This window comes from Gallus gallus, chromosome 2, assembly GCF_016699485.2.
Source record: "Gallus gallus isolate bGalGal1 chromosome 2, bGalGal1.mat.broiler.GRCg7b, whole genome shotgun sequence".
NCBI lineage: Eukaryota > Metazoa > Chordata > Aves > Galliformes > Phasianidae > Gallus > Gallus gallus.
The window spans coordinates 1461597-1486911 of record NC_052533.1 but is presented as its reverse complement, the minus strand read 5'-3'; the positions used below and the strand labels follow the sequence as shown (position 1 = coordinate 1486911).

General features: G+C 40.9%; 1 protein-coding gene across 19 annotated transcripts in view; it reads right to left on the bottom strand.

Annotated features, from left to right (window-relative positions):
• Positions 1-25315, bottom strand: part of ADCYAP1R1 (ADCYAP receptor type I) — a 137042-nt gene that overhangs the window by 31499 nt on the left and 80228 nt on the right. For all 19 annotated transcript variants that reach the window (XR_006935203.1, XR_006935204.1, NM_001398247.1 and 16 more), the window contains 8 exons: positions 15203-15238; positions 14544-14585; positions 12589-12692; positions 11988-12085; positions 10801-10933; positions 8866-9019; positions 5088-5148; positions 650-719 (listed from right to left, as the gene is read on the bottom strand). Coding sequence is in view for 17 of the 19 variants with exons in the window: in NM_001398247.1 (NP_001385176.1) it covers positions 650-719; positions 5088-5148; positions 8866-9019; positions 10801-10933; positions 11988-12085; positions 12589-12692; positions 14544-14585; positions 15203-15238 (698 nt within the window). In the remaining 2 variants the exon portion in view is untranslated. The remainder of the gene's footprint in view (positions 1-649; positions 720-5087; positions 5149-8865; positions 9020-10800; positions 10934-11987; positions 12086-12588; positions 12693-14543; positions 14586-15202; positions 15239-25315) is intronic.

The following is a 25315-nucleotide window of genomic DNA, read 5'->3' as shown; positions in this document are numbered from 1 at the left end:
GGTACCAATGTCCAGTAAGCTAAACAACTCATCAGGTGCCAAGAACCATATTTATTTGGTGCTCAATTTAATTTACTATCTGGAGCAGCCCAAAGTCATTTAAAGATTCCTACTCCTTCAGATGCAGAAGCTGGAGATCAAATGGGGTAAATCAGAGACAGCTCTGTTGTCCGTACACGGGTACCTTGCATCATTTGAATAAAACCAAAGGCTGACAGTAGAACATCTTGCACTACATCCACTACACTGTTTCAGATCTAATATTACATACAATAATTTACCTGCAAAGTAAATTGCATCCTACAAACCCAGTTCAGTTTCCTAGGCACCTCCGTCTAGTGTTACTTTAGATGTCCCCAAGAGCATGGTCCTTTCTCTGCCATCCCAAACGATTCCTAAAAACAAATGCCCTAGATGCTGTAGGATCTGACATATGGCATTTGGTGCATTTGTTTGAGCAACATATGTCCATACAGCCTTTGACCACAGGCAACATCATTTAATTTGTCCTGCATCTCCTTGGCATTATGTATTGATCAGAAGCCCAGCACAGCTAATCCAGCATAGCTTGTGAGGTCACTGCAAGAAATTGCATCAATTACTCTCCCTTGCAAGTGCTGAGGAAGGGCCTCCTCCAAGTGCTACTTACCATGATTGACCCAACCACAGGACCCTTGATCACCCACCACAAGGCAGTGTTGTCATTCATGTCCCAGCAGCTGCGGTCAGCGATGGCGGAATGGGGTGGGGAAAGAGGAGGAAAGAAAAAAGATTAAGACATAACATGGAAGTACATAAGCTTGCAAACATTTTTAAGGGGGCAGAGAGTGGGATGTTGGCTTTGTAGCTATATTGCCTCTGTGCTTATTCCTGTGTCCACCAACCATAAAATTTTGGAATTACCCATTAGGGCCAACATCTCTGTAGAGAGGGTAAGAAGACAAGAACACAGGGTTAGCAGACAAAAAAGGCCCAGGGTTAATGGACACAAATGTTCCTGACTCTGACCTGAGGATTCTGACACATTTCTAGCACACCAAGATGTACCAGGCACTAGTCACATACATATCCAGGATTGATTTTCCACTCACTGAGGTGCAAGTCCTACCAAGGAGCAATGATTCATCTGAGAAGCTTCGAGTTGTAGGCAACAGTTGCTGTCACCTCCTTTTTTAAGCTGTTTGGAGTGAGTGCTCCTAAATCAAATGGCATTTCTACCTCAACATGGACAATCTTCTTCCAGATTCATTGAAGGATTATGCTGAAGTTTATTCCATCTAAGTGCATTTGGATATTTACCCATGGAGCAAATTAATTACAGGACCCATATATACATGGGTTTAAAACTGTATTTTTAAGCTAGAAAAGCAGTAATAATGAAACAAGAAATGTTATTTCCCCTGCCACATCACACCACCCCCACTACACTACTTTAAGTCATTAAAATTTTGATTGCCAGTTAAAAAACATATTTTATTTGTCTCTGCTTTGTTCCTCTCCTGTTTCCCTTCTGGAAAACATAAAAACACAGAAAAATGCCTTTTCTGTACCTGCAGTTCTGAGAAGGATGGTTTCTTTCCCTCCCACTGGGACAACAGCCAAAAGTCCCAGCAGTGGTTGTCATGGTACATTTGTCAGGTGCCAAGTAACCATTTAGAATTGAACATTGCTGATCCTATGAGAGCTTAACACAACTTTTGTGTCATTCAAATGGTAGTTCGGTGACATTTGGCAGGGGGGGGAAATGAAAACCTGTACTTTAAACAAAACTATACACAGCTTTAAGCATGAGGCAGCAGAGCTCAAATTCCATCATCCAAGTTAAAGTGAGAGAAAGTCCAAGGAACTGAGAGCTACGTCTGGTTTAGAAATTTCAGTTGAATTTGATAAATGCAACATTTCTAGATTCTCATAAAGCAAACAATAGGTATGTATCTGGTAGAGCAGGGGAGAAGAAAGCAAACGTAAATATGGGATGTTCAATTTGCAAAAAATTACATACTTTTCTCTCTGCCCAAAGACTAAAAGCTTAAAATCTCCCTATAATCTATGGAACTGATAGCTGAGATTTTCAAATACAAAGTACCATTCCTGAGTTATCTCACTTTTGATGTCCCACTTAAGTATCTCAAAGGGGACTGGTGTTCAGAGGGAACCCACAGTCTGATGAGTTTCTTTAAAGCTATCAACTGTTGTATTCTGTAGAACAAAAGTTTCTAAATTCAGTAACTACTTTTGAAACTCTCTGTATGCATTTCTAGGTCAGGTGGCTTCTCCTAAAAATTCCCCACTATTTGCCAGTCTCATCCCCTCTAGGATATATATTAATCCAACCTGAATTTTTTTAGCAAGACGACCAAAACAGGAAGAACCTGGACGAATTCTAATATGATTCTGTTCATATAAATAGGCATTAATATATGCTGATTTGTCTCAGTAGAAATGTGGAATTACAGAGGGTGGACTCAGTTGCTCTTGTTTTAGTCATCTGCTGAAGATATCTCCAGGCCAGCTGATTAGCTTAGACTCCAGCTGAGACACGCAGGCACATGGAGGGTGGGTATTTTTTCTTCTTTTCTTTTCTACTGCTGTCTTTTAAATAAGTACTCTATAGTGATACATTTTCTCCTAGAAATGACTTTCTTCTCTAAAAAGACTCTTCCACAGGATCGCTTCACGGCAAACTAAGTTGTCAATGTCTACGTTGTAGATGTCAACAGTGAAGCTGCTCATGCTCACACAAGGGTTTTATTAAGAAATTTTTGGCCCTGCCCATGTGACATGTATAGGATGGATGTGGTGGAAAACAACACCATCTTCTGATGAGAATCACCAACAGGAAAACTGCATTACTAATGCATTGCTACAGTGAAGATCAGGCACAGAGAACTATTTTTCAGGGTGGATGACAGAAAGAGAGCCAGTGAGATGAGAGAGGGATGTGGTTTCCATTTGGAAAAGCCAGAATCTCGTCTCTGTTACATCTCTGGTGTACATCTGGAATGACTCCATTTAATTCAGTAGCACTGCCCTGGATAAACAGACAGTTGCATTTATCTCCACAGACTTGTCGCTTACAATGAGGTGAATCACAAGCTGAAATCAAGGGAGCTCTGCCAGTTTCATAAGGAGCAAGCAAGAGGAAACTCAGACTCTGAGCCTGTATTTCGGTCCGTGCCTTTGTCACTGTGCTTTCCCAGTTCACTAATTTCTGCAATGTTTTCAGGCTTGTGCTGGCTTTTCCCCCACCTCCAGAACAATGCTTGCTGATTTTTAAAAAGGAACCACTGAGACGCTCAGCTAGAATCTGACTCGACGTGCTGCATGCTAAGCAGCTTCTGTAACTAAGAGAGGAAAGGGCAGTTTTTCCTCTTTTTCTTCCTTTCCTTATGTGAGATATTCCCCCTACATGCAAAACACAAGGACTGTTGAGCTCTGAAGGAAATTAATGCCTCTAGGATCTCTGTTGTAACCATAATAATGACACAATGGGGGTTTCTGGCTTGTTTTTCAAGGAAATAAACAATTTCATTTGTCCTGATGTCAAAAGAGAACATTGGGACAAAGCACTGGTATCCCCAGAGGAGGATGGGCCTTATGTGTTTTCCAAAAGGAGCAAGATAGGACAAGGATGAAAAACAACCTGGCAGAACAGCGAGCATTGTGCAAATTTTGGTTCCAAGTATCTCCAATAAAAGCAGAACTGTAAATACGAGCCTAAATCTATTCCAAATGGGTCTTGGGTACGTAATGACACCATTCGTATAGATCAAGGTTTTCAAAGGACCATGACTGGATTTTCCAAATGTTACTCAAAATCCCTCACTCACCAGCATTTTTCCTACAGTGTGACCAATTTCAAACACAGTTGTCATGAAAAGAAACATGGATCCTTTGGTATTTTTAGGGTGCACACCCTCCTACTAGATCTGCCTGCTGCTCTGTCATACCAGTCAGCCTAATGGTTACCTGGATGGACAAGACCATCTCTGTGAGCAGATCTTCCTTTATTTAGCAAAGAATGCAAGATCTTTGTAGATTTTTCCCCAACAAAATATACCATTCAGGAAAGAACTCCAGGTTGAACGCTTGGCTTAAGCTATTTCCAAACTCAAACTCAAACTCATATCAGCACTGGAAATGGAAGGGGAAATTAATTCACAGAATCACAGAATGGTCTGGGTTGGAAGAGACATTTAAGATCACGTAGTTCCAACCCCCTGCTATAGGCAGAGACACCTCCCTCTAGACCACGTTGCTCACAGCCCGATCCAGCCTGGCCTTGAGTGCTTCCAGGGAGGGGATATCCACAACCTCACTGGGCAACCTGTTCCAGTGTCTCACCACCCTCACAGGAAAGAATTTCTTCCTAATATCGAGTCTAAATCTACCCTCTTCCAGTTTAAAACCATCCCTTGTCCTATCACTATACTTCCCTATGTGAAGTTGCTTCCTGTAAGCCTCTTCAGGTACTGGAAACTCTCCCCGCAGCCTTCTCTTCTCCAGGCTGAACAGCCCCAGCTCCCTCACCCTGTCCCTGCAGGGGAGGTGCTCCAGCCCTCTGATCATCTTTGTGACCCTTCTCTGGACCTGCTCCAATACCTCCATGTCCTTCTTGTGTTGGGGGCTCCAGAACTGGACACAGTACTCCAGGTGAGGTCTCATGAGAGCAGAGGGGCAGAATCACCTCCCTCGACCTGCTGGTCACACTTCAACCCAGCACATAGCTGACCTTCTGGGCTGCATTGCTCGCTCATGTTGAATCTTTCATCAACAGACACTCCCAAATCCTGCTCCTCAGGGCTGCCCTGAAGCCATTCTCTGCCCAACCTGTATCTGGGCTTGGGATTGCTCTGATCTAGATGTAGGGCCTTGTACTTGGCCCTGTTGAACTTCATGAGGTTGGCATGGGCCCACCTCTCAAGCCTGTCCAGGTCTCTCTGGATAGCATCTCTTCTCTGTAGCATATCAACAGCACCACTCAGCTTTTTTTTTCGTGTGTGTGTGTGTGTGTGTGCTTTGATCACTAGATTTACATTTCCCCTTTGTCACTGTCCTGAAACGTGTTCTCACACCATGATACATACCCAGTATCATCAAAGTGAAGCCTCAGCACTGCCCAGACAGTGACACAAATTGTCGGGGTGCCTGTAGAAGACAAGATGGTGATGTCATTATCAGCCTAGAAACAGTCAGTACTCACAGAGAACACTTCTTAGCAGCTGCTCCACTAAGGTTTTATTCCCTGAGAGCACTCATGCACCAAACAACACAACCCACTGCAGTCATTCAGAGATCTAGAAACATCTCCCTCAGTCAGAGGACAGGTGAGCCTTGATGGGAATAAAGTTGGTAACAGAAAATAGAATAATGTTTGTTTCAGATCATTACTGCTCAAAGCTCATGTCTTGCATTTTGATGCTTCAACAATACAACGTAGCCTGTGCAAAATAAAAGCAGAGACATCAGCTTCTGTGTCTAGAGCTCCTAAAATCCTGCAATGGCTGCAGAATGGCAGATGCTGTAATGGTATTATTGTATTCTTCGTATTCCTGTGTGCTTTTGTCGTAAATGAGTTTCATATGTCACATTTTCCCTGTTATTATAAATAAGAGACTTCTGCTTTACTTTCAACCAATAGAAATCAGTAGAGGGTTAGTTTTCCTAATAAAACAAAAAAACTAAGAGCAAACAATTAGAAAAAAAACACCAAAGCAACCCCAAATCTTGGGAACAAGAATGTTTCCTTCCTACTTCTGAGATTTCTCTCATCTTTAAGGAATACATTAAAATACAAATTAAACCAAAAATTCACTGAGAAGCCTGGATTCATTTTCCCATCTGAAAGTACAAAAGCGGTGTTTATTCAGTGGAAATATTTTTAAAAGTGAATGCTTTCTTGCTGGAAAACTCTGGGTAAGTTGTTTCTGTCTTTTATGGCAAAGAAAATTGTTGACTGGAAGAATGTCTGCATCTACTGAGGTACCATTGGAAAGAGGTCATATACTGAGCTACCATTGGAAAGCAGTCATTTATTGAGGTAGCACTGGAAAGAGGTCATTTATTGAGCTACCACTGGAAACTGGTCATTTATTGAGGTACCACTGGAAAGAGGTAATTCATTGAGATATCTTTGAAAAGTGGTCATTTACTGAGGTACCATTGGAAAGAGGCAATTCATTGAGGTATCTTTGAAAAGTGGTCATTTACAGAGGTACCATTGGAAAGAGGTCATTCATTGAGGTACCATTGGAAAGTGGTCATTTATTGAGGCACCATTGGAAAGATAAAGCGCCGAAAAGCAAATACAACAAAAGACCTTGGTAACTCCAGCAAGCAGCAGTGAACAAGACTGTCATGAGTTGACAGGAACAATTATGCTTTATACATTTTGCAAAGCTGCATTGATGTTACATTAATTAGTCTTTCAGCTGGATCCGCTTAAGTGAGCCTTTGTCAAATCTCATATTCCCACTCTCAGACATAAGAATATCCCTGTTAGACCTCGGTGACGGATGAAGCCTTCCTTCTGTCACAAAGTGTACACAGAAATATTTGAAAAGAAAATGATAAGAAGAAATGAAATGATAGGCTTTGGATGGAAGAAATCATGCGTGTTGTAATTTAAATTGATGCCTGCTTTTCTCACATGAGAATACCTGGAAAACATTAAGGTCTTTGTGCACCTAGATGCATAATAATAATAAAAAATTCTTTAAATATCAGGCATGAGTCTGATATGCTACATAGTGCATAACTATTTGCACTACAGACATTTTGTTGGTAGAAATTGATTTCCAAGTCTGAACAGGGACAGAACAGCAGAATTAGACTCAAGGTCTCAAAATAAATAAATAAAAAAAAACTTTACAAAAACATATTTGAGACTTTGAACTGTCTGCTATATGAATATACACACACTCACTTTTCTTCAATCAAAGAGACACATACAGTGTCATCGCAACCTTTTCATCTTCTGAGTAATATCTGAAAACAGAGAAACTCGAAGGGCTGCAGGAAAGAGCTATTCTTGCTGACTGCATTTCTGCCCTCAGTAAAGAGCATTAGGAGAGATCTCCAGAGGAATCTTCTGTCTGTCCAACCCTCTCCATCTAGCAAACCATCCAGTGTGCTTACCAGCACCTCACATATTTAAGAGGGCAGAATTGGATTGATGCAACTGTACACCGTTCTCATTAATTACCCATGGACAATGACATGCTCAGCACATTTTGAGAAACAGATAAACATCCAGATGCTGCAAAACGCTGAGCTGCTGCCCACTGCTGCTTCAATGCAACCATTTTCCTAGCAGCTATAAGCCAGGGGGCCTTTTTTTGCCCTTCAAGGGTTCAAAACAGGAATCCAGAGTCTGGAAGAGCCTCTGTTCTTGCAAAGCACCAATTGCTCCTTCCATGTCTGGGAAACCATTACCCAATTTGAAATATTCAGTAAATAACAAAATACTGTACTTGAAAATAATAAAATAGCCCATGTTGGGAGGTTCTCTTAGTACTATTAATGGACGCCATTTGATGTTGCTTTGAATATGAAGTGGTATCTCTAAACTGAACAGCTAGATCTTCGTTACAGTATTCAACTCAAGTGCAAATTTTGAGGCTGCATGAAAGAATGAGTCCATCTGGGTAGCTCTTTTTTACAGATCATGTTTTTTCTTGTCAGTTAATACACAGTGTTGTAATATCCTCGTATCCAGATGCACTGACAGACAAGAAATTTATGCAGACTCAGCTCAACCACTGATATGTATCTGCTTTGCAAAGATGTACATTTTCTTTTATAATTATCATATTTTTGTGTATTCATCCCCAAGTTCTCTAGGAGAACAACTTTATATTTCAGCAGTAGTGTAATCAAACATCTGTGCAGAGCACAAAGGGAACTTTGAAAACCCTTCATCAATAGTTTCCCATCCTTGATGTGCTATTTCTGATTATTTGTTCTTTCTTCTCCATTCCTTTGCTCCCATTGCAGGGAGTCTGCCAGGACTTGGGAATTTTTGGGTAGGCACAGTTGCCTCAAGAGGAAAAAAACAACAACAACGTCAACTGAGCAAAACAAATTCAAGCAACATCATAGCAAAACGCTCACAAGCTACCGATCACTTCAAAGTCCACATTGCATGGGGATTCCTTTTCAAAAGAAAACTCTTTAAGGTACATGGATTGTGTGTAGATTTTATGCATGAATTTGTGTTGGGTTGGTTTTTTTTGGTTTTTTTTTTTTCCCAGATAATGACAGAAACAGTGTTGTTTAAGTACAAATATGAAGTTCAACCTTCCTCAGGCATCTTTAAAATGAATGGATTCTTCTGCAAACTACAGTTTGCGTTAGCATGCTATCGGAATCAATTTAGCTCCAGGAAACCACCATGAAAAATAACTGACTGGTTATCACCTTACAACCAATCTTCTGAAACAAATCTTACCTCTTCCCAACACTGCAAGTTTTCATTTGCCACCCAGGTATGAGGAGCATATGTGGGTACCCTTTGAACGTGCTTTCAGTTTCTCTACTGAGTGGGAGAAAGGCACAAAGGAAGTCTTAGAGAATGGACAAGACTTAGTATTCCAGCCTTAATTAAGCTGGAGAACTTGGTATTAAGGTCATATCTTGCAGAAGGAAGTTCTGAACTGTGGACTAGACATCTGCAAGTGATGTGATGTCCTCCAGGTTTCAATTCAAATCTATCTAAATAAGCACAGCATGGTTTGGCCTGCAAGGGTGCCTCTAAACAAAGACTTAACCTGCACTTTGGATCTGTGTGTAGGAATATTAGATGGTTCATTCACATGCCTGCCTTCAGGATAAAGAGATACGTTATACACAAGGATTATCACCTACCCCAGCCAATAATGGTGTACCAGTAGAAATACCTCCTCTCTGGGAAAAAGGTTTCTACCAATAACGTGAAAAGGTACAATCCCTCAATGAACAGCCAGAAGTAGTTGGACATGACACAGTAGTGAAAAAACACCATCACTGCTTTGCATTCCACCTGCAGAGAACCAAGGAAAAATAAAAAGTTATTTTCATGCTGCTTCTTCTGAGATTAGCAGAGAAAATGCTTTCAACCTCTTCAAATCTGTTAGCTGAAAAGAACACAGCTGGGACTACTATAACACACTTTTAACAGTAAAGTTTTAAAATCATGAAAGGAATGTCAAGGGCCACTTAGAGGGAAAAGCTGCGAAGGGTATGTGGCCAATTTTACCAGTGGGAGGTGGCCAGCAGACAGCCTGAGAACCTCTTGCATTAGTTGGGAGTTTGTGTTGGCAATGGACCTTAATTGCCAGATTGGAGCTCCCCTCCCAAGTACTAAGTGCAGACAAGAAAAGAATCCAGTTGTGCACTAAGGAATCAAAGGAAGGCAGTGAAATGGAAGGAGGACTGTGGGAAGCCCTGAGCGGGATCAGGAGGGATGCACCTTCTGTGTGCACACTTGAGAATTTCACTTTCTGGCATGGTTCGTTAGGGGAAGATAATGAAAGTGTACACGTAAGTGTAAAGAAAACAGAGCAGTTTGCTGTGCAAAATGATAGAAACATTTGTTCATTTACTGGGGGGAAAAAAATAATGGACAAAAGAAAAGGGAAAAAAATGCCAAGGACTTAAGTGGAAACTGAGCTCTACCCTGACTCTGTGAGTGTAGGACACACTTATCTTGACAGCGTTTCATACCAGTGAGACATCATGAGACTTACCAAAGTGATTTTTCAATACATTACAGCAAAATTGGTATATAAACTGGGAGCTCCTGTCTGGAACAGTGGGAGGCTGGCAGTTCAGACTGGTTCCAAACTGCCATCCCATCCCATCCTCTGGGGCAAATCTGAAACCAATATGCCTCAACTAGAAAAACATGAGTTCCTTTACAGAAGCTCTACCAGTTTATGCCAGCTGAAGATGTGGCCATTAGAGCTCTCATTGTAAGATGTTTTATACTTGGAGTGTGTTAGGACAAAGAAGCAGGTGGCATTTTCAAAAGAGAGTTATGAAAAAAGTGTAGATCTAATATGGTTTCAGATTTTACACAGAGAAGCATTTAAAGCTGAAACCAGTTTTAATGACAAAGAACAGGCTAAGAATCTACACAGGTGTGATTTTCTTGTGGAAGTGACTCACAGAGAATTTGTATTATAAATGGGTGGATGAAGGACATTTCAGTTAGTGAACTCTGTATAATTCCATCATCACTACACCAGATGAGTTAGTTTGTCAGAGCAAATATTACCCTTAAATGTGAATCGAGTTTGGATTCACACGTAATATATAGCTAAGTGCATTCATGAAAGAGACTGCTCTCCATGAAACCACACAGTGAACAACTCCCCTTCAGAGACAAATACACAGATAATATTAACAATTTTAATATTAACAATTTTTTTTCTTGTGTCTGGATGTTCACATGCCTTACAGGTGACTCTTCTCAACATCCAGAGCAAATAAGGCTCTGGAGAAAATCCAGTCCCCACATGAAGAAAACTGTCTCTGCTCTCTTCCCATTTATCACTACATAGATTAACAACCAGGAGAAACAAACCAAAGTCAGAAAATGAAACTTGTAGATTTGTGCTAATGCACACTGCTGTTTAAGTGGGACTATCTCATTCACAGTTTTATTGTGAACTGGGAGGGAAGTTTACTACCAATTACCTTCCCTCCCAATGGCTCCTCAGACTCTGATAATCAACAGACTGCTGCCTGCCTCCAATTTTTTTGTTATTTCATACTGGAAAAAAAAATAAGGGAAAAGGGTTTGGTTTTAGTCTTACTTACAGTGGAGATAAAACAGTGGTTGCCATCTTGCTCAGCATAAAGAACCCCATCTTTAATGAATACTGATATTGCACGTAGGATGAATGAAACAAAGAGGTTCATGTGAATAAAGTTCCGAGTGCAGTGAAGCTTCCTAGAGAGGAAGGAATAAAAGAAAGGAAAATGGGTGGTGGGAAAAAATATATATATCTTCTTTTCTTTTTGTGGAAATAACACGTAGGCCTGTCTACACCTATGGTCAGAACTCCAAGTAGCCAGGTACTAAGAAAAGAGACACCTGAAGAACAGGAGTGTGGATAATAGTGACCCTAAACACAACCAAGAGGAGGATTTTCTGGGCTACGTTAAAAAAGGGGTGGCCAGCAGGGAGACGGAGGTGATCATCCCCCTCTATTCGGCTCTTTTGAGGCCCCATCTGCAGCACTGCGTCCAGGCCTGGGGCCCCCAGTACAAGAAGAACATGGAGCTCTTGGGGCGGGTCCAGAGGAGAGCCACTAAGATGGTCAGAGGGCTGGAGCAGCTCTTCTATGAAGAAAGGTTGAGGGAACTGGGCTTGTTCAGCTTGGAGAAGAGAAGGCTGCGGGGAGACCTCATTGCGGCCTTCCAATACTTGAAGGGAGCGTACAAACAGGAGGGGGAATGGCTGTTTGTGAGGGTGGTAGTGACAGGACAAGGGGGAATGGTCTTAAACTGAGTCAGGGGAGGTTTAGGTTGGATATTAGGAGGAAGTTTTTCACTCAGAGGATGGGGACGCACTGGAACAGGTTGCCCACGGAGGTTGTGGATGCCCCATCCCTGGAGGCATTCAAGGCCAGGCTGGATGTGGCTCTGGGCAGCCTGGTCTGGTGGTTGGCAACCCTGACCATAGCAGGGGGTTGAAACTTGATGAGCATTGTGGTCCTTTTCAGCCCAGGCCATTCTATGATTCTATGATTTTCCTACAAAACCATGCAAATTAGCATGAGATAGAGTCAGTCCAGTGCAGAGTTGCTGCAACAGCATCTAGAGTCTACTAAATTATGACCAACACAGTGGGTCCAACAAGGGGGACAACTTGACTGAAGGGCTGCTTCCTACTTATCGGGTAACTTATGAGATAAAAGCTTAAATGTTGTCTGGAGTCGATGAGTTCCAGCCTACTTTCAGCAGTGATAAGAGCTACTGGCACTGCTTTTGTCCCAGCTCACCTGAAACGACACAGGATCACCATGGCGGTGGTGAGCGAAACGAGAGACGTGCTGTATCCAACTGTGTACAACGCCTTCACAGATAGATAGTAGTAATCCTTGGAAGACAAACATCACATGGTTAAATGGTTCAGCTATGGTCACCTCTTCCTCACCGCATCAACATGCAGGGGGAAGCACTAGCAGGATCTGTTTCTCAATGAATATTTCTTAATCTGGTATCTCAATGTGTGTTAGAGCACTGTTTCATGTTTGGCATACCCTTGGGTTTCAACAATGTGAAGTTTATGTGTCAGTAAGCTAGCAAAAGCTATATTTCTGTGACCACTGCTTGTACTTGTAGAAGAAACATACTAGTTTGCTAAAGGATTCTTTAGTCAACTGGGGATGAAATGGGGCAAACTCATGCTTCTAAACATTACAAGCTGTATCAACAATGTTTGCATTCATATTCCAAAAACATAAACTGAGCTAAGAAGGATACAAGTCTTATTCCTCATGTATTTATGCCCATAAATATTTGATAATCATGACCAGAAGCTGGACAAAAGGCAGTTTCTCCCATCTCCCACTTCTTTTAAATTATAAGAATAACACCCACCTGGTTGTCTGACTCTGTTTCATTTTCATCAAAGCCACAGGCATCATAATAATGAGGAAAAGGTTCAGACCAGCCATCTTCAGTGCAATTTCTGCTGATGTCCCCTATGTCAAGTGCAACAGGTACAATTGTGAATGTCACACTGTTGAAGCAAACCCAAGGACATACCCTCTATCCCCTTGAAACAACTCCACAGTACCAGTCGGAGTACTATCAGAGTACCCACAAAAGGCTTTAACAAAGCCTTTAATCTTTAATGACATCTTTAATGACATCTTTAATGACATCTTTAATGACATCTTTAATGACATCTTTAATGACCTGGTTCTATGCTAGGCACTGCAGATGTCTACTTCCAGTTGGTCACCAAAGAGCAAAAAAGATCTAATCAGCATAGTCAGGGCACCAAAGAACTCATTCTGAAGTGGATACAAAAAACAGGGTCGGATAAATGTCTGTGTCTCTTCATTGACTCCAAAAGGGAGACTGGAAATGCAGCCTCAGAGTAGACATTTGCACTTCAAATGGCTCAAGAGCAAGTCTAGTGCTTAATAATATGCACTTTGTGTTATTTGTGATGATCTATATCCAAGGCATTTGCATGAGACTGGCAAGAAAACATGGTGCTAACATGATTTTTTTAGAACAGGGTCTGGAAGCCAGACAGCTCTGGGATATCTAAACTAGACATTATATATCTGAGTGAGGCAGCTGGATGTGTCCCTACAGTCAGATATCCCACCCATGTATCTCCAGCCTTGGCTCTACTCTGAGGGACCTGCTGCTCTGTAGGAAAACAGAAGACAGAGTGGGAACTTCTTCCCTGTCACTATCACTAGTCTATTATTCTATGATTCTACTATCCTGACAGCAATAAGTTCATTTAGATCTCTTCATTTAGAAGCCCACTGTGGCTTCACTTGGCAATCACCCCCTTCAGATTTCCCTCTTCCTATTATTAGTGCCAATAATAGTTTATGGCCTCGTTCTAAAAGGTGTGTTTGCTAGGAGGCTCAAAACTGGCTCAGAAAAAACCTCTTTCCCTTTTTCTCTCGTTTTCCTGTTTGACTAATTTCATTTAACAAGTAGATCCTAAATGGCTTTCACCAGTACTGCCAAAATGCTTGAATCTGCATAGGAAGCAGGAGCTGGCTGCAGAAGAGGAAAGCATCTCCCAGCATTTTCTTTGATACCAAGGTGGGATGTTGCCTCATTCGCTGCACTCTGTAAGCACAATTAATTTAGTCAGAGCTCAGTGAGCAGGTAAAAAACTTAGAGCTGGGCTGCACTTATTCCTCTCCAAAACAAATGAACAGATTTCATTTATTCAGCTATTTTTTTCTTCTTCTTCTTCTTTTTTTTAGTTTAAGCAGTTCTATGACGTGAATTGATGGAAATGACAAACTTTTTTGTTTCTTCATTTATTTGTTTGTTTGTTTTTTTTAATGCCAAGATTATGCTATTTCACATTCTTAGAGCAATTTAGTCAATTAGCTTATGACACTAACGGTGACCTTCTTTTCAGAGAATGTTTGCCATCTGCATGGCAGAATACATTGATTTAATCACTGCAATCTTTTTACATTGCATTACCTGGCAAATTCTGGTAAATTAATCCTTCACATTCATCTCCAGTTCTTCATGGAGAATAACCACTGAATCATGGTGTTGAGTTTCCTCAACACTGCTTAGTTCAACTATTGTTCAGCAGGTAGATATAATTTATACCAATTTTCTCGCTAGAGCACAAGACTCAATAATGGATGAATACATTTTCATAACACTGTTAAAATGTAAGCTCAAGAAAATGTGTCACCATCATTAGAACTGATTAGAAAATAATACCTAGAACTGATTAGAAAATAATACCTAACTGGCAGGAGAGAAAGCTTGGAGCTTCCTTTTTAAGGGAGCTAAAATAGAAGAAAGAATGATTCCATGGTTCTGCTGCTTACCTAGGGGAGTCTCGGCTGTGCTTTCCAGCAGGTCATAATCACCTATAAAAGTGGAAATCCGGTATGAAATTGTTTGGATTGCATTTTCTATGAGGACCCCAACTGGTCTCTGTGGAAGTCAGTGAATAGAATCCATTTGATTTTTATTTGTTTGGGTCAGGCCCAAAGGCAATAAATTCTTAATTCTGTCTTTTGAGGAAGTAAACATTGGTTTACTCGTGAGTTTAAATCAAGATGGAAGCAATAAAACTTAAAAACTGCTACTGAAAGCAGTGAGTTCATGGCTAAAAAAGACAGTAGATCAAACTGGGACAAATTTTATTAAAAAATATTTAACAGTTAAGAGTTATTCCTTTAGAAATCTTTAGAAATTCATAGACATTGAAGTATGGACAAAACTCATGAAAAATTATTTCCATCTATCAAATGATAATTAGTTTTAATTTTGTGTTTCTAGGCTAAGATGACAACGAATTCTAAAAACATGTCAGATTTTTTCTTTATTTTTTATCTCACTGTTACAGAGAGCTACATGTATTCATTATCATAATAATTGTTACACAGAATAACTTTTCAATAATCTCAGATTATCATGTCCTTTACAGATGGTTTATGAGAACAGAGCTGTGTAGGGGGTAATCGACACCACTGGTCCTTACCTGCATGAGTTTGCCCCAAGTTGTCTACTTCCCAACCTGAAATGAGAAGAAGAAAAACAATTTGATCTTGAAGCTTTGCTGCCCATAAGAGGAATGGATGTAGCAGAGTCTATGGATTATAAAGGTTGGAAAAGACCTCCAAGAGCTTCCAGTCCAATTATCCACCTACAACCAACATTGCCCACTAAACCATGTCTCTTAGTACCACATCTACTCTTTCCTTAAACACCTCCATGGATGATGACCCCATCACCTCCCTGGACAGCCTGTGCCAATGCATCACTACTCTTTCTGAGAAGAAATTCCTCCCAATATCCAACCTGAATCTCCTCTGGTGCAACTTGAGGCCGTTCCCTCTCGTCCTAGCAAAGAACGGCAAGAGAATTTTGTTTGTTTTTCAAGTTAAGTAATCTATGTTTACAGCTAGAAAGTGGTTTTCAGAAGATGGTCCATCACACTGCATTATTAAGCCTTTTTTATTAATGACCTGTATGCTGTTCGTATTTTTTTTATATGGAGAAAGGTCCTGAAATAAGAATAGGCCACATATTTCCAAGACAATGTGTCAAAATCCATGCTGATCTGCATATTTAGAAACACAAACATCAGAACGGGGAATCTTGAAAGTTTGGGTTTGCAATTCCTTTTTTTCATGTTTTTCCTTGTAAAAAGCTGATATTACCCCAAAGCAATCTCCCACCCACCTTGATGAGTACTTAACCCCAATTGCACTAGTCAGACTTTTCCTACTCCTGGCGGGTTTGGGCTGGATGGATGCTGCAGGCTGAGTGCAGAGCAGCTGCCCTGAGCCGCTGCGTGGTGCTGCTGCATCGCATGCAGTGAGACTCAAAGCTGTCTGCAGGAGCTCTAACAGCCGCCCACTGATCAAACAAGACCAGAGAAAAACCCTTGTCAGCCATTCATAGGCTTCCACATCGGGTTAGATATATTATACAGCTTAGCACTGTACCCCCCTGGAATAACCACTGAGCTTCAGCTTGTTCTTTAACACCAAGCATACAGTTATTTCTTAAGCACGGACTGCAAAGGTCCTTCACCTATTTGTGCGAGAGGCTTTGCATTGAAAAGTGAAATTCTATATAAAATTAGTTTTGTTTCTGTCTGAAAAAGAGAAGGGCAGCATCCAAGGAAGAAAAACAGTAAAGGGACTCCTTCCTGCACAGCCTGAAGTGCATTTTATACTTTATTCTTTTCCAAAGCCCTTGTCAGTTTTGAATTCATTGATTTCTCTCAGTGCTTTAAAATAAATCAGAGATACTTTTAGATCTAAGCTGGAAATAAAAGGGTTTAGTGTGAAGATGATGCTAGAGTCTAGAAAACAAAGACAAAGCTTTTGCTAAGGCCTCTTCTTTTCTGGCATCGTCCCTTTCAGGCTGTAATGTGTCTTTGAAAGGATGTATTCAGCATCGACCTTCAGCAAACCTACACATCCTGCAGCTCGTTACTCAGAAGGGTTAATCCCCAACACTGTGATGAGAACACCGTTGTCTCTTGGCTGCTCTGCCCAGCTCCAGCAGCTTTCCAGATGCCACACATATGAGATTTTTTGGATGTTTTCAAATACTATGAATACTGAAGATAAGTCACCAGTGCATTTTTCAGCAAAGCTCATTTAACCTGCTGCATCACACTGAAGTACAATATGTTGCAGACAAACCATGACACTGCTCAAGATTTTGGGCAGAACAGCAGGGATGCCTCTGCAGAATATTTGGACAGAGCTATGTCCAAATATTGGAGAGCCACTAAGATGATCAGAGGGCTGGAGCACCTCTCCTACGACGAAAAGTTGAGGGAACTGGGCTTGTTTAGCTTGGAGAAGAGAAGGCTGTGGGGATACCTTACTGCGGCCTTCCAGTACTTGAAGGGAGTGTACAAACAGGAGGGGGAATGGCTGTTTACGAGGGTGGATAGTGATAGGACAAGGGGGAATGCTTTTAAACTGGGACAGGGGAGGTTTACATTAGATATTAGGAGGAAGTTTTTCACCCAGAGGGTGCTGATGCACTGGAACAGGTTGCCCAAGGAGGTTGTGGATGCCCCATACCTGCAGGCATTCAAGGCCAGGCTGGATGTGGCTCTGGGCAGCCTGGTCTGGTGGTTGGTGACCCTGCACATAGCAGGGGGTTGGAACTCGATGGTAACTGTGGTCCTTTTCAGCCCAGGCCATTCTATAATTCTGTCCCTCCTGAGCCAACCGAAAACCATATTTATTAAGAATGATTGGCTCAGCCATATGTCTATCTTGCTAAAATCTGAATGGAGGTGACCAGCTTCAGGATATCCCCTGGGAATTTTTGATTTTTGCCTGTGGTTTTACTGGGTCATGTATTAAAGAGCAAGACACTGTTCCTGAATCACTGTCCATGTTTATCCTTTAATGTCACTCAAGTTAATAGCTCATAATGGAATTTGTTCCTTAGAGGAGGTCACCTCACCTAAAAGCCTGGATCCTTTGATGACCTATAGAAGAAGGATAAGAAAAAGCTGCAAAAACAAAAAACAAAAAACAAAAAACAAACAAAAAAAAACCCTCCAAAGAGCCCTCTGACTCACAAAAAATGTGACTGTAGTTTGCCAATGCTGCAGAGTGACTTAAAAACTATGATGTGATGCTACAAATTTTACAATCTTCTTGTTAGAGGAGCATTGTTAAGTAGATTGAAGGCCAGTATTCCTGGCATCTTGGCTTATTACACTGATGGCTCTGAATAAATATACAGATAGATGGATGGATGGATGGATAGATAGACAGACAGACAGGTAGGGCTAGGTAAAAATGAAATATAAGTGCTTTAAGTGTGTTGTTGTTGGGTTTTGTTTGTTTGCTCTTCCCAGTAACCTAAAAAGGACATAAAATCTGCTGTTATTTGACTCTTAATACAGGCCACAGTTGGCTGCAGAGTTGGTAGAATACCCAATTTTAATTCAATTTTACTGTCATGACCTCAGTACCAATGGAACATTATGTTAATGTAGCTTTTTGAAATGAAAAGGCTTTTTATATTAACCATTTTCTCTACAGCCAGATTGTTATTGCATTTTAACTGTGTTTGGGCAACATGAAGGGATTCACATTTTCGATGTTGTTCACTTTCTGATTGCTGTAGGAGCAAGCTTGCCATTTATTAACATATTTGTCTACATCTGAGTCCTTGCTAATGCACTGAGGAATGTTCCAGTACAACCTTTTACTACACAGGCTTTCAAGCTTGATCCATCAAACTAATTCTCTCTAATAAGTTGCACCACTGGAACGTCAATTAGATTTACATTGAACATTATAGTCTGAATTACAGTGAAAAGTCAAAGTCTACCTAATGAGTAGAGAGATAACATGTCGACATATAGAATTATACGTGCTTATATGTCTGTATGTATAAAAACCATGCAGTGAGGGAGCATACAGCCACCATGGAGATTCAGATTTATGTGTGCTGGTCCTACCTTTCTCTCTGACACTGTGCATTGAATCGCCCACCACCACAATATGACTGCTCACATCACCATACCAATGAGTATGGTTACACACAGGTATGAAGATTGTGATGGGCTTTATGTGGAATATTTGTAGGCTTAACATATAACATTGAATCATAGAATCATAGAATCACAGAATAGCCTGGGTTGAAAAGGACCACAATGCTCATCCAGTTCCAACACCTTGCTATGATCAGGGTCGCCAACCAGCAGACCAGGCTGCCCAGAGCCACATCCAGCCTGGCCTTGAATGCCTCCAGGGATGGGGCATCCACAAACTCCTTGAGCTTGCTGATCTGGGACGGCATAAAGATTTTGGTTTGAGTTTCTCAATGCAACTCTGAAATTCTGCTTCTTTTTTTTTCTGCCTCCAGAAGTCCTGAGCAAATTTGCTACGTTGTCAGCAATGTAAAGGGGAAAAACATAGGGCACCTTGCTGCGTGAGCTTTCACACAAGTTCTTGTAACACTTTTCTCTTGGGATGCAGGCAGTGAGAAAGTGGTTCATTAGGCCTGAGCAATGCAAAAAGGGAAGTCCATTGAGGTGACTGTAAAGCAGGCTAGATTAATTATATTACTCTCCCAGAACTGAACAATAAGTCAAACGCCCTTTTCAGCTGCATTTTGACTACTAGCCTGTTTTTCAGTATTTTAACTTCAGGCTTATATACATTACTTTCTTCAAGCCTGTGCTCCTTGCATACGGTTAAATAACAGCACAGTACAGACTACAGAGAGACAGAGCCAATGGTAGCCATTAAACAATATCTTAGAAAACCATTTTTAAATCAATAACTGCCTGCATTAGTCAATATCTTGAGGGAGCTAATGCTATTCTTGACAAAGGATGGCTGTCCAGTGCATTGACAGATAGTGTTATTCACTATTTGATCAGCTTGAATAGGAAATTCATTCGTTGAGAAGTAAGGCAAATTTTCCATTAGTACTTGAGCTGTCATTATTAATTAGGTGTTATTTGCAGTACTACTTAGAGGCACTAAAGAAGGTGCACCAGAATGAGGAACTGTTAGTCCCAAAAACTGAACAGAGAAATCAGGTAGAAAATACTGCCTATTTCTACTTTCTACATTAGGGGGTAGAATAAAATAAAATAAAATAAAATAAAATAAAATAAAATAAAATAAAATAAAATAAAATAAAATAAAATAAAATAAAATGAATTCAAAGGACTCACCAAGAGCTACACATAGTAGCAAAGACCTGGTACTCTCATGTCAATTTCTTGCATGTGTGTCATACTTTTTGCCTTGTTCTGTATTTGCTACACCTTAGAAAGAGCAGATACCTTATCCCTATCTTCCAATGAGGATAAGAAATGTAAGGCAAGGGATTGTTGCTTCTGTTTTGAAGGGAACAGGGCTCACAAAGTGAAAGCCAAGAAGCGGGCTGTGTATGATGAGCCTCTGAGCTCCGTGCAGCCTTTTAGATCAGCTCCTACATGCCAACTTTGTGCTGGCTGCTTTCGGTGTCAGCTGGCATGGCAACTGCTTTATCTCCCATAGATTTGTTTATCTGAGCACAGCAACTTGCATTTAACCCTTTTGTTCCAGCTTTCACCCATTATTAGCTCAAGAAGGGGAACTAAAGGCTTAACAAACCATTCCATCCTAAAACGTTTTGCCCACACTTTAACCTTATTTCTGTCCTCACCTCAGCATCACTTGCTGGAGGGGTGAGTGATGGAAAACATTTCCCCAAATCACTTGTCATCATCATATCCGGATCTGTGAACGATGAGCTAGCTAGGCAGGGATCAAATTTTTCCCTGTTTTCTATAGCACCGATTAGAAACCTAACATTTAATTTAGAAACATAAAATAAATCTGCCAGCCATCCTGCTCCCATCCAGCACAAAGAGCCCTTTCCCCATCGCTGCATGCCACTCCCCTACACCAGCAATCTGTTCAGCCAGCCAGCAGAGCAGCAGTGAGGATCAGCTCTATACATCTGTAGCAAGTGGCAGCCAGACAAGGTTCAGAGTGAGAGAAATTGGAGGATCCCATAGTTTTTCCCTAGGCTAAACACTCACCCCCTTATTTCTGCCTCTAGCCTCACGCTCCATTGACAGTACTTTAAACTACATACTCAAGTCATTAGTTCACTCAGTATTTATCGTATACTGCCTTTGTCATGGCCAAGGGGGAAGAAAACAATTAAGGAGAACTAACTTTCTGCATCCTCTTTGTTCACCAGTGTCTTGTGCAAAACACTGCAGTGAAGACAGAGGTGGAACTGATATACAAACCTTCATGCCCTATACTCCATATAGGCATGTGGTTTCATGACAGGCTGGTGAGAAGAACCAGGGCACTATGGCTGGAGATCATGAGAGAAGGCCAATGAGGTCGTGTATGGATAACACAAAGGCCGTCATACAAAGGTCTGGCAGTGGCAAGATTTATACATAGATATGACCAATAATATTTAAGGGGAATTATGACTTTTTTCTTCCCTTCCCTTTCTTTATCAAAGGCTTACAAAACTGTCAGTGGACTGAGGTCACCATAGCAACTACTAGGCATCGTTTAAACATGAAGTGCATCCTTCCTACCAGGCTGGCTGTCAGAGGAGCATCCATCAGCATGTAGGTCAACGCAAATGCTACCAAAGAGGCTCTCAGCTCAGAGAAGGGCACGGGTCACATTTCAGAGAAAAGCAGATGTTTTTCAAGCAAGAAACAAAGAAAAGAAGACATATTGTCCAAGGCAGATTATCAGTTGTGAGAGAAGTCTCAGAGAAGAAAGCATATTCAAACACTTGCTTAAAGGCAGGAGTGAATGTGAGCCCATCACACCTAAAGCCTTGCAATCAAATGGAATTCCTTCCTTAATTATTTGAGACTAGAGGAGAAACAGCAACAGAGTGGAGGCTGCTGGTTAAGGTTGATGCAGCTGCCCATGTTGCACCAACAACGTAAAAGTAAATAATAATTCAGTGCATTATCTTTTGCACATCTAAGTGTTCTCCAGACTGCTTAGCACCTCTTGCCTTGTTCCATCCTCGGATACTTTCCAGAGGAGCCCCATTTTTTAATTCTCCAGAGCCAATTAGCTTTCAGGTCACACTGGCAAAGGTCTTGAACTGTGTTACAGCTTTCCCCTGGTAACAGTAGGATGTTGTCTTGCCTTTGACCAAGGACTTGATATTTAACTGAACTGATCAGAAGAATTTAGAGCAATTGTTGAATTATTGAACTTGTTCAGTGAGTATCAGAGGCACAGAACCCTTTGTCCCCACAGTTTGGTGGGAAAGGCCAAAAATGTCATTCCCCTGTTAAAAAAAGTATTCACGAAACCATAACTAGAAGATTGGAAACACAGATGCAGTCAGTATTCTCTGATGGCAATACCTGCATTGGCAGTATTTCCTGCACTGCAGACAGACTTCGTGATTCTGAGGCAGAAGAGACATGCTTAATGATAAAGGGTTACCCTTTTAGGTAGACTTAGGGGTTATGGTTTAGCATTTTGGGTTAGGGTTAAGGTTTAAGTGTTAATAGATTGGGTTAGGGTTAAGGGTTACCCTTTAGAGTAAAGCTTGGCATGATATCATAGAGTGGCCTCCTCAATTTGGAAAAGTCATTACATGGCTTTACTGCCTAAGGAAAGCCCAACGAGAAATAGGAATAGGACACTAACTTGCTATCTAGTAAGCACTACTAACTCAGCAACTGGAAAGAGAGTTTGTAACATCCCCACTTGATAAGTCTCCTATAACTCTTTCATACCTCTGGGACTTGCTGAGCACTAAGCAACAATAACATATATACCGTTATTATTCCTAAGATGGACATATTATGGGATGGCCCATCCCTGTAAAACAGAATGCTTCCTGCTGCTGGTGGTTTCCGTCCCCTGGTTTTCATAGAGGATGCTAAAACACCCACCACGGATGAGACATATTTGGACAGAAAATGTCGACCTTTGCATCGATCTCTTCCCTTGCCCATTTGACAGGCAAACACAATTTCCAATTTCAGGCAGCTGCAATGCCAACATTAATTTCAGCCAGCATCAAACAAATCCTGCATCGTCTACTTCAGTGGAAAATAAGTGCAGGATCTTTCCAGATACATTTTGCTGGTTAGAAGGTCTCTAATCTTTAAAAATCACCTTTTTGTTTATATTAAAATACATCAATAAGGAGGCCAAATTAATAGCAACTGATCTGCAAAGGCTCTGAACAACAGATTTTCACATCCTTTCACCCTGTTTGGGAGTTATGTACCACGCGTTGTCAGTACTCCAGGACGATTTCCCCAGAAGTGACACAGAAACACTTTCCACATTTGCACACTTAGTACTGCTGCCCCTCTCATTAACCCTTGTCTTGTCATCTTGTTTTGTTTGATTAGGGATAACATCCAAACTCAGGCAGGAGAAAAGAGCCACGAATGGCTTACCAAATCCAATTAACCTTGCATTCATAAATCTCACACGATATATGTAGTGCACATTATACGAGGGTTGGTGTTCTAGTGACAAATTAGTTGAGCGGCTCTCAGTGTTTTAATGGGATCAATAATGGGCTATTTTCAGTTCCGTCTCAGGGACAATGAAGCCTGGTGGCTGAGCAATGAAGACACATAACTGGCAGAGCAGCAGCAAGCCCAGCAAACATTTGGGTTCAAAAATTGAAGATGGGATATCATTCTCCCTTAAACTCTACAATACCTGGATGGACTCTTTATTCCACCGAATTTTAATGAGAACCCTTAACCCTGGTACCAGCAAAGGTCAGTCATGCTCTTTTGGATGTAGCAGGCAATGTCCTAGACTGAGCACTGGATAAACAGTCTGTATAGCTAGAGGATTCTGTAGGAGCTAATCGTATTATTCATTTGTATTTTGAAATGAAGGCAACTTCTCCATGTGAAGCACATGGCAATGCTCAGAAACTGCCTATTACCATTTGTATTAGACTTTACTGCAAATCAGAGACCTAAAAATATGCTCATTTTTTGATCCAGTTATTGGGTTTCTTTCAGTGGCCCTTTAGAGTACAGGTTTTATCGCTAGAATTTCTCAGCTGCACAGGGCAAAGAAAGAAGAGCTCTGGCATCTGTGAGTTTCCTCTGCCAGACACATCACCACTGCCTGAAAAAATAAAAATAAATAAATAAATAAAGGAAAAGAATAAACCACAGAATTTTCTAGTTAGGAGTGTGGATAACTACAGATCATGGCTTGCCCCATTTTGTTTTCCTTTTTTAATTGCAAAGATACCGTAGAATGATTTAAATGTCCTCTGTTGCTGGAGGGGTTTCCTCTGGGGTTAGCACTTGGAAGGCACTGAAGAAAACATGATTTGTAAAAGCAGCATGATGGAAGTTATTGTTTCTAATGAAAATTAAACTGTGAATTGATGGAAGAAATGGATTTTGAAGAGAAAACTGTAAATCTTTAACCTACTACATCGGAAAAGATTGAGGAGATACTATGACTTTTCAGGTGGAGAGATTTTTAGAACAATCCTTTTGTTCACAAAGAGAATCTGAAAGGAAAATAAAAATTTCTCATGACTTTGAAGAAGAACTGAACTGAAATGTTACCAGGAAGGGTCACACAACATATATCATGGGATTTCCAAAGAATCATAGAATCACAGAATCACCAAGATTGGAAAAGACCCACAGGCTCACCCAGTCCAACCATCCACCCATCACCAATAGCTCTCATTATACCATGTCCCTCAACACAAGGACTCTAACTTTAGGCGTTCCTTATCAGCAGCTCAAATGTCAGTCCTCAGTCCAACTGCAATGAAGGTCACAGCCGAGTATATTTTCAAACCCTCAACAGCAAGAGGTGGTCTTTTCAGCTAGATCCACTGCACTGTTCTTCAAGAAAACATCTCTGTGGATGATGGGAGTGGAATTTCATCGGTTAGTTTTTATTTTTAAGTTCATTTTCTTTGTCATCTTACTGAAAGCAGAAATCAGACAGCCAAGTCAGGACAGCCAAATTCCTTTCAGAAATTCGGCAAACAAAGAGGCTCCTGCAGTGACTTCATTCATCTCAAGATACGAATTTGACACAGGTCAGATGAAATACCTTCTACGATTCCCTGTCAGAAGCTGGACTCGATGAACCTTATGGATCCCTTCCAACTCAGGATATTCTATGATTCTAACACTTCCTTCACTGATCCAGAAGTCCATGTGACCAGTTGAGATTTACACATATAATTTCCAGACTTCCAAAGGCAAGTAAGATAACTTTCCCCTCACTCTTTAAAATTAATGCTGCTGCATGTGGTTCCTATCTTACCCAAGCAGATGTACCTACTGGTGCTTCAGTGCTTCATAAGACAAACATTTTTGAAGTACAAACCAAAATTATTGCTACTGTTCGTAAAAATGATTTTTGGTCATCTGAAAACTCTGCTGAATTAAGAATGAATATACAATTAATGGGCACTGGGGTCACTGCCTATCCTACTTACATATTCTAGAAACACAGCAGTAGCCAGAGAATACAGTAATGATTTATAAAATGTGATTAGCCATGTCTTAGAAACATTTTAATTATCTAATAACCCTTTATTTAAGGAATCCTCATAATATGTGACTTTTTTCATTAAGCCCTCATTG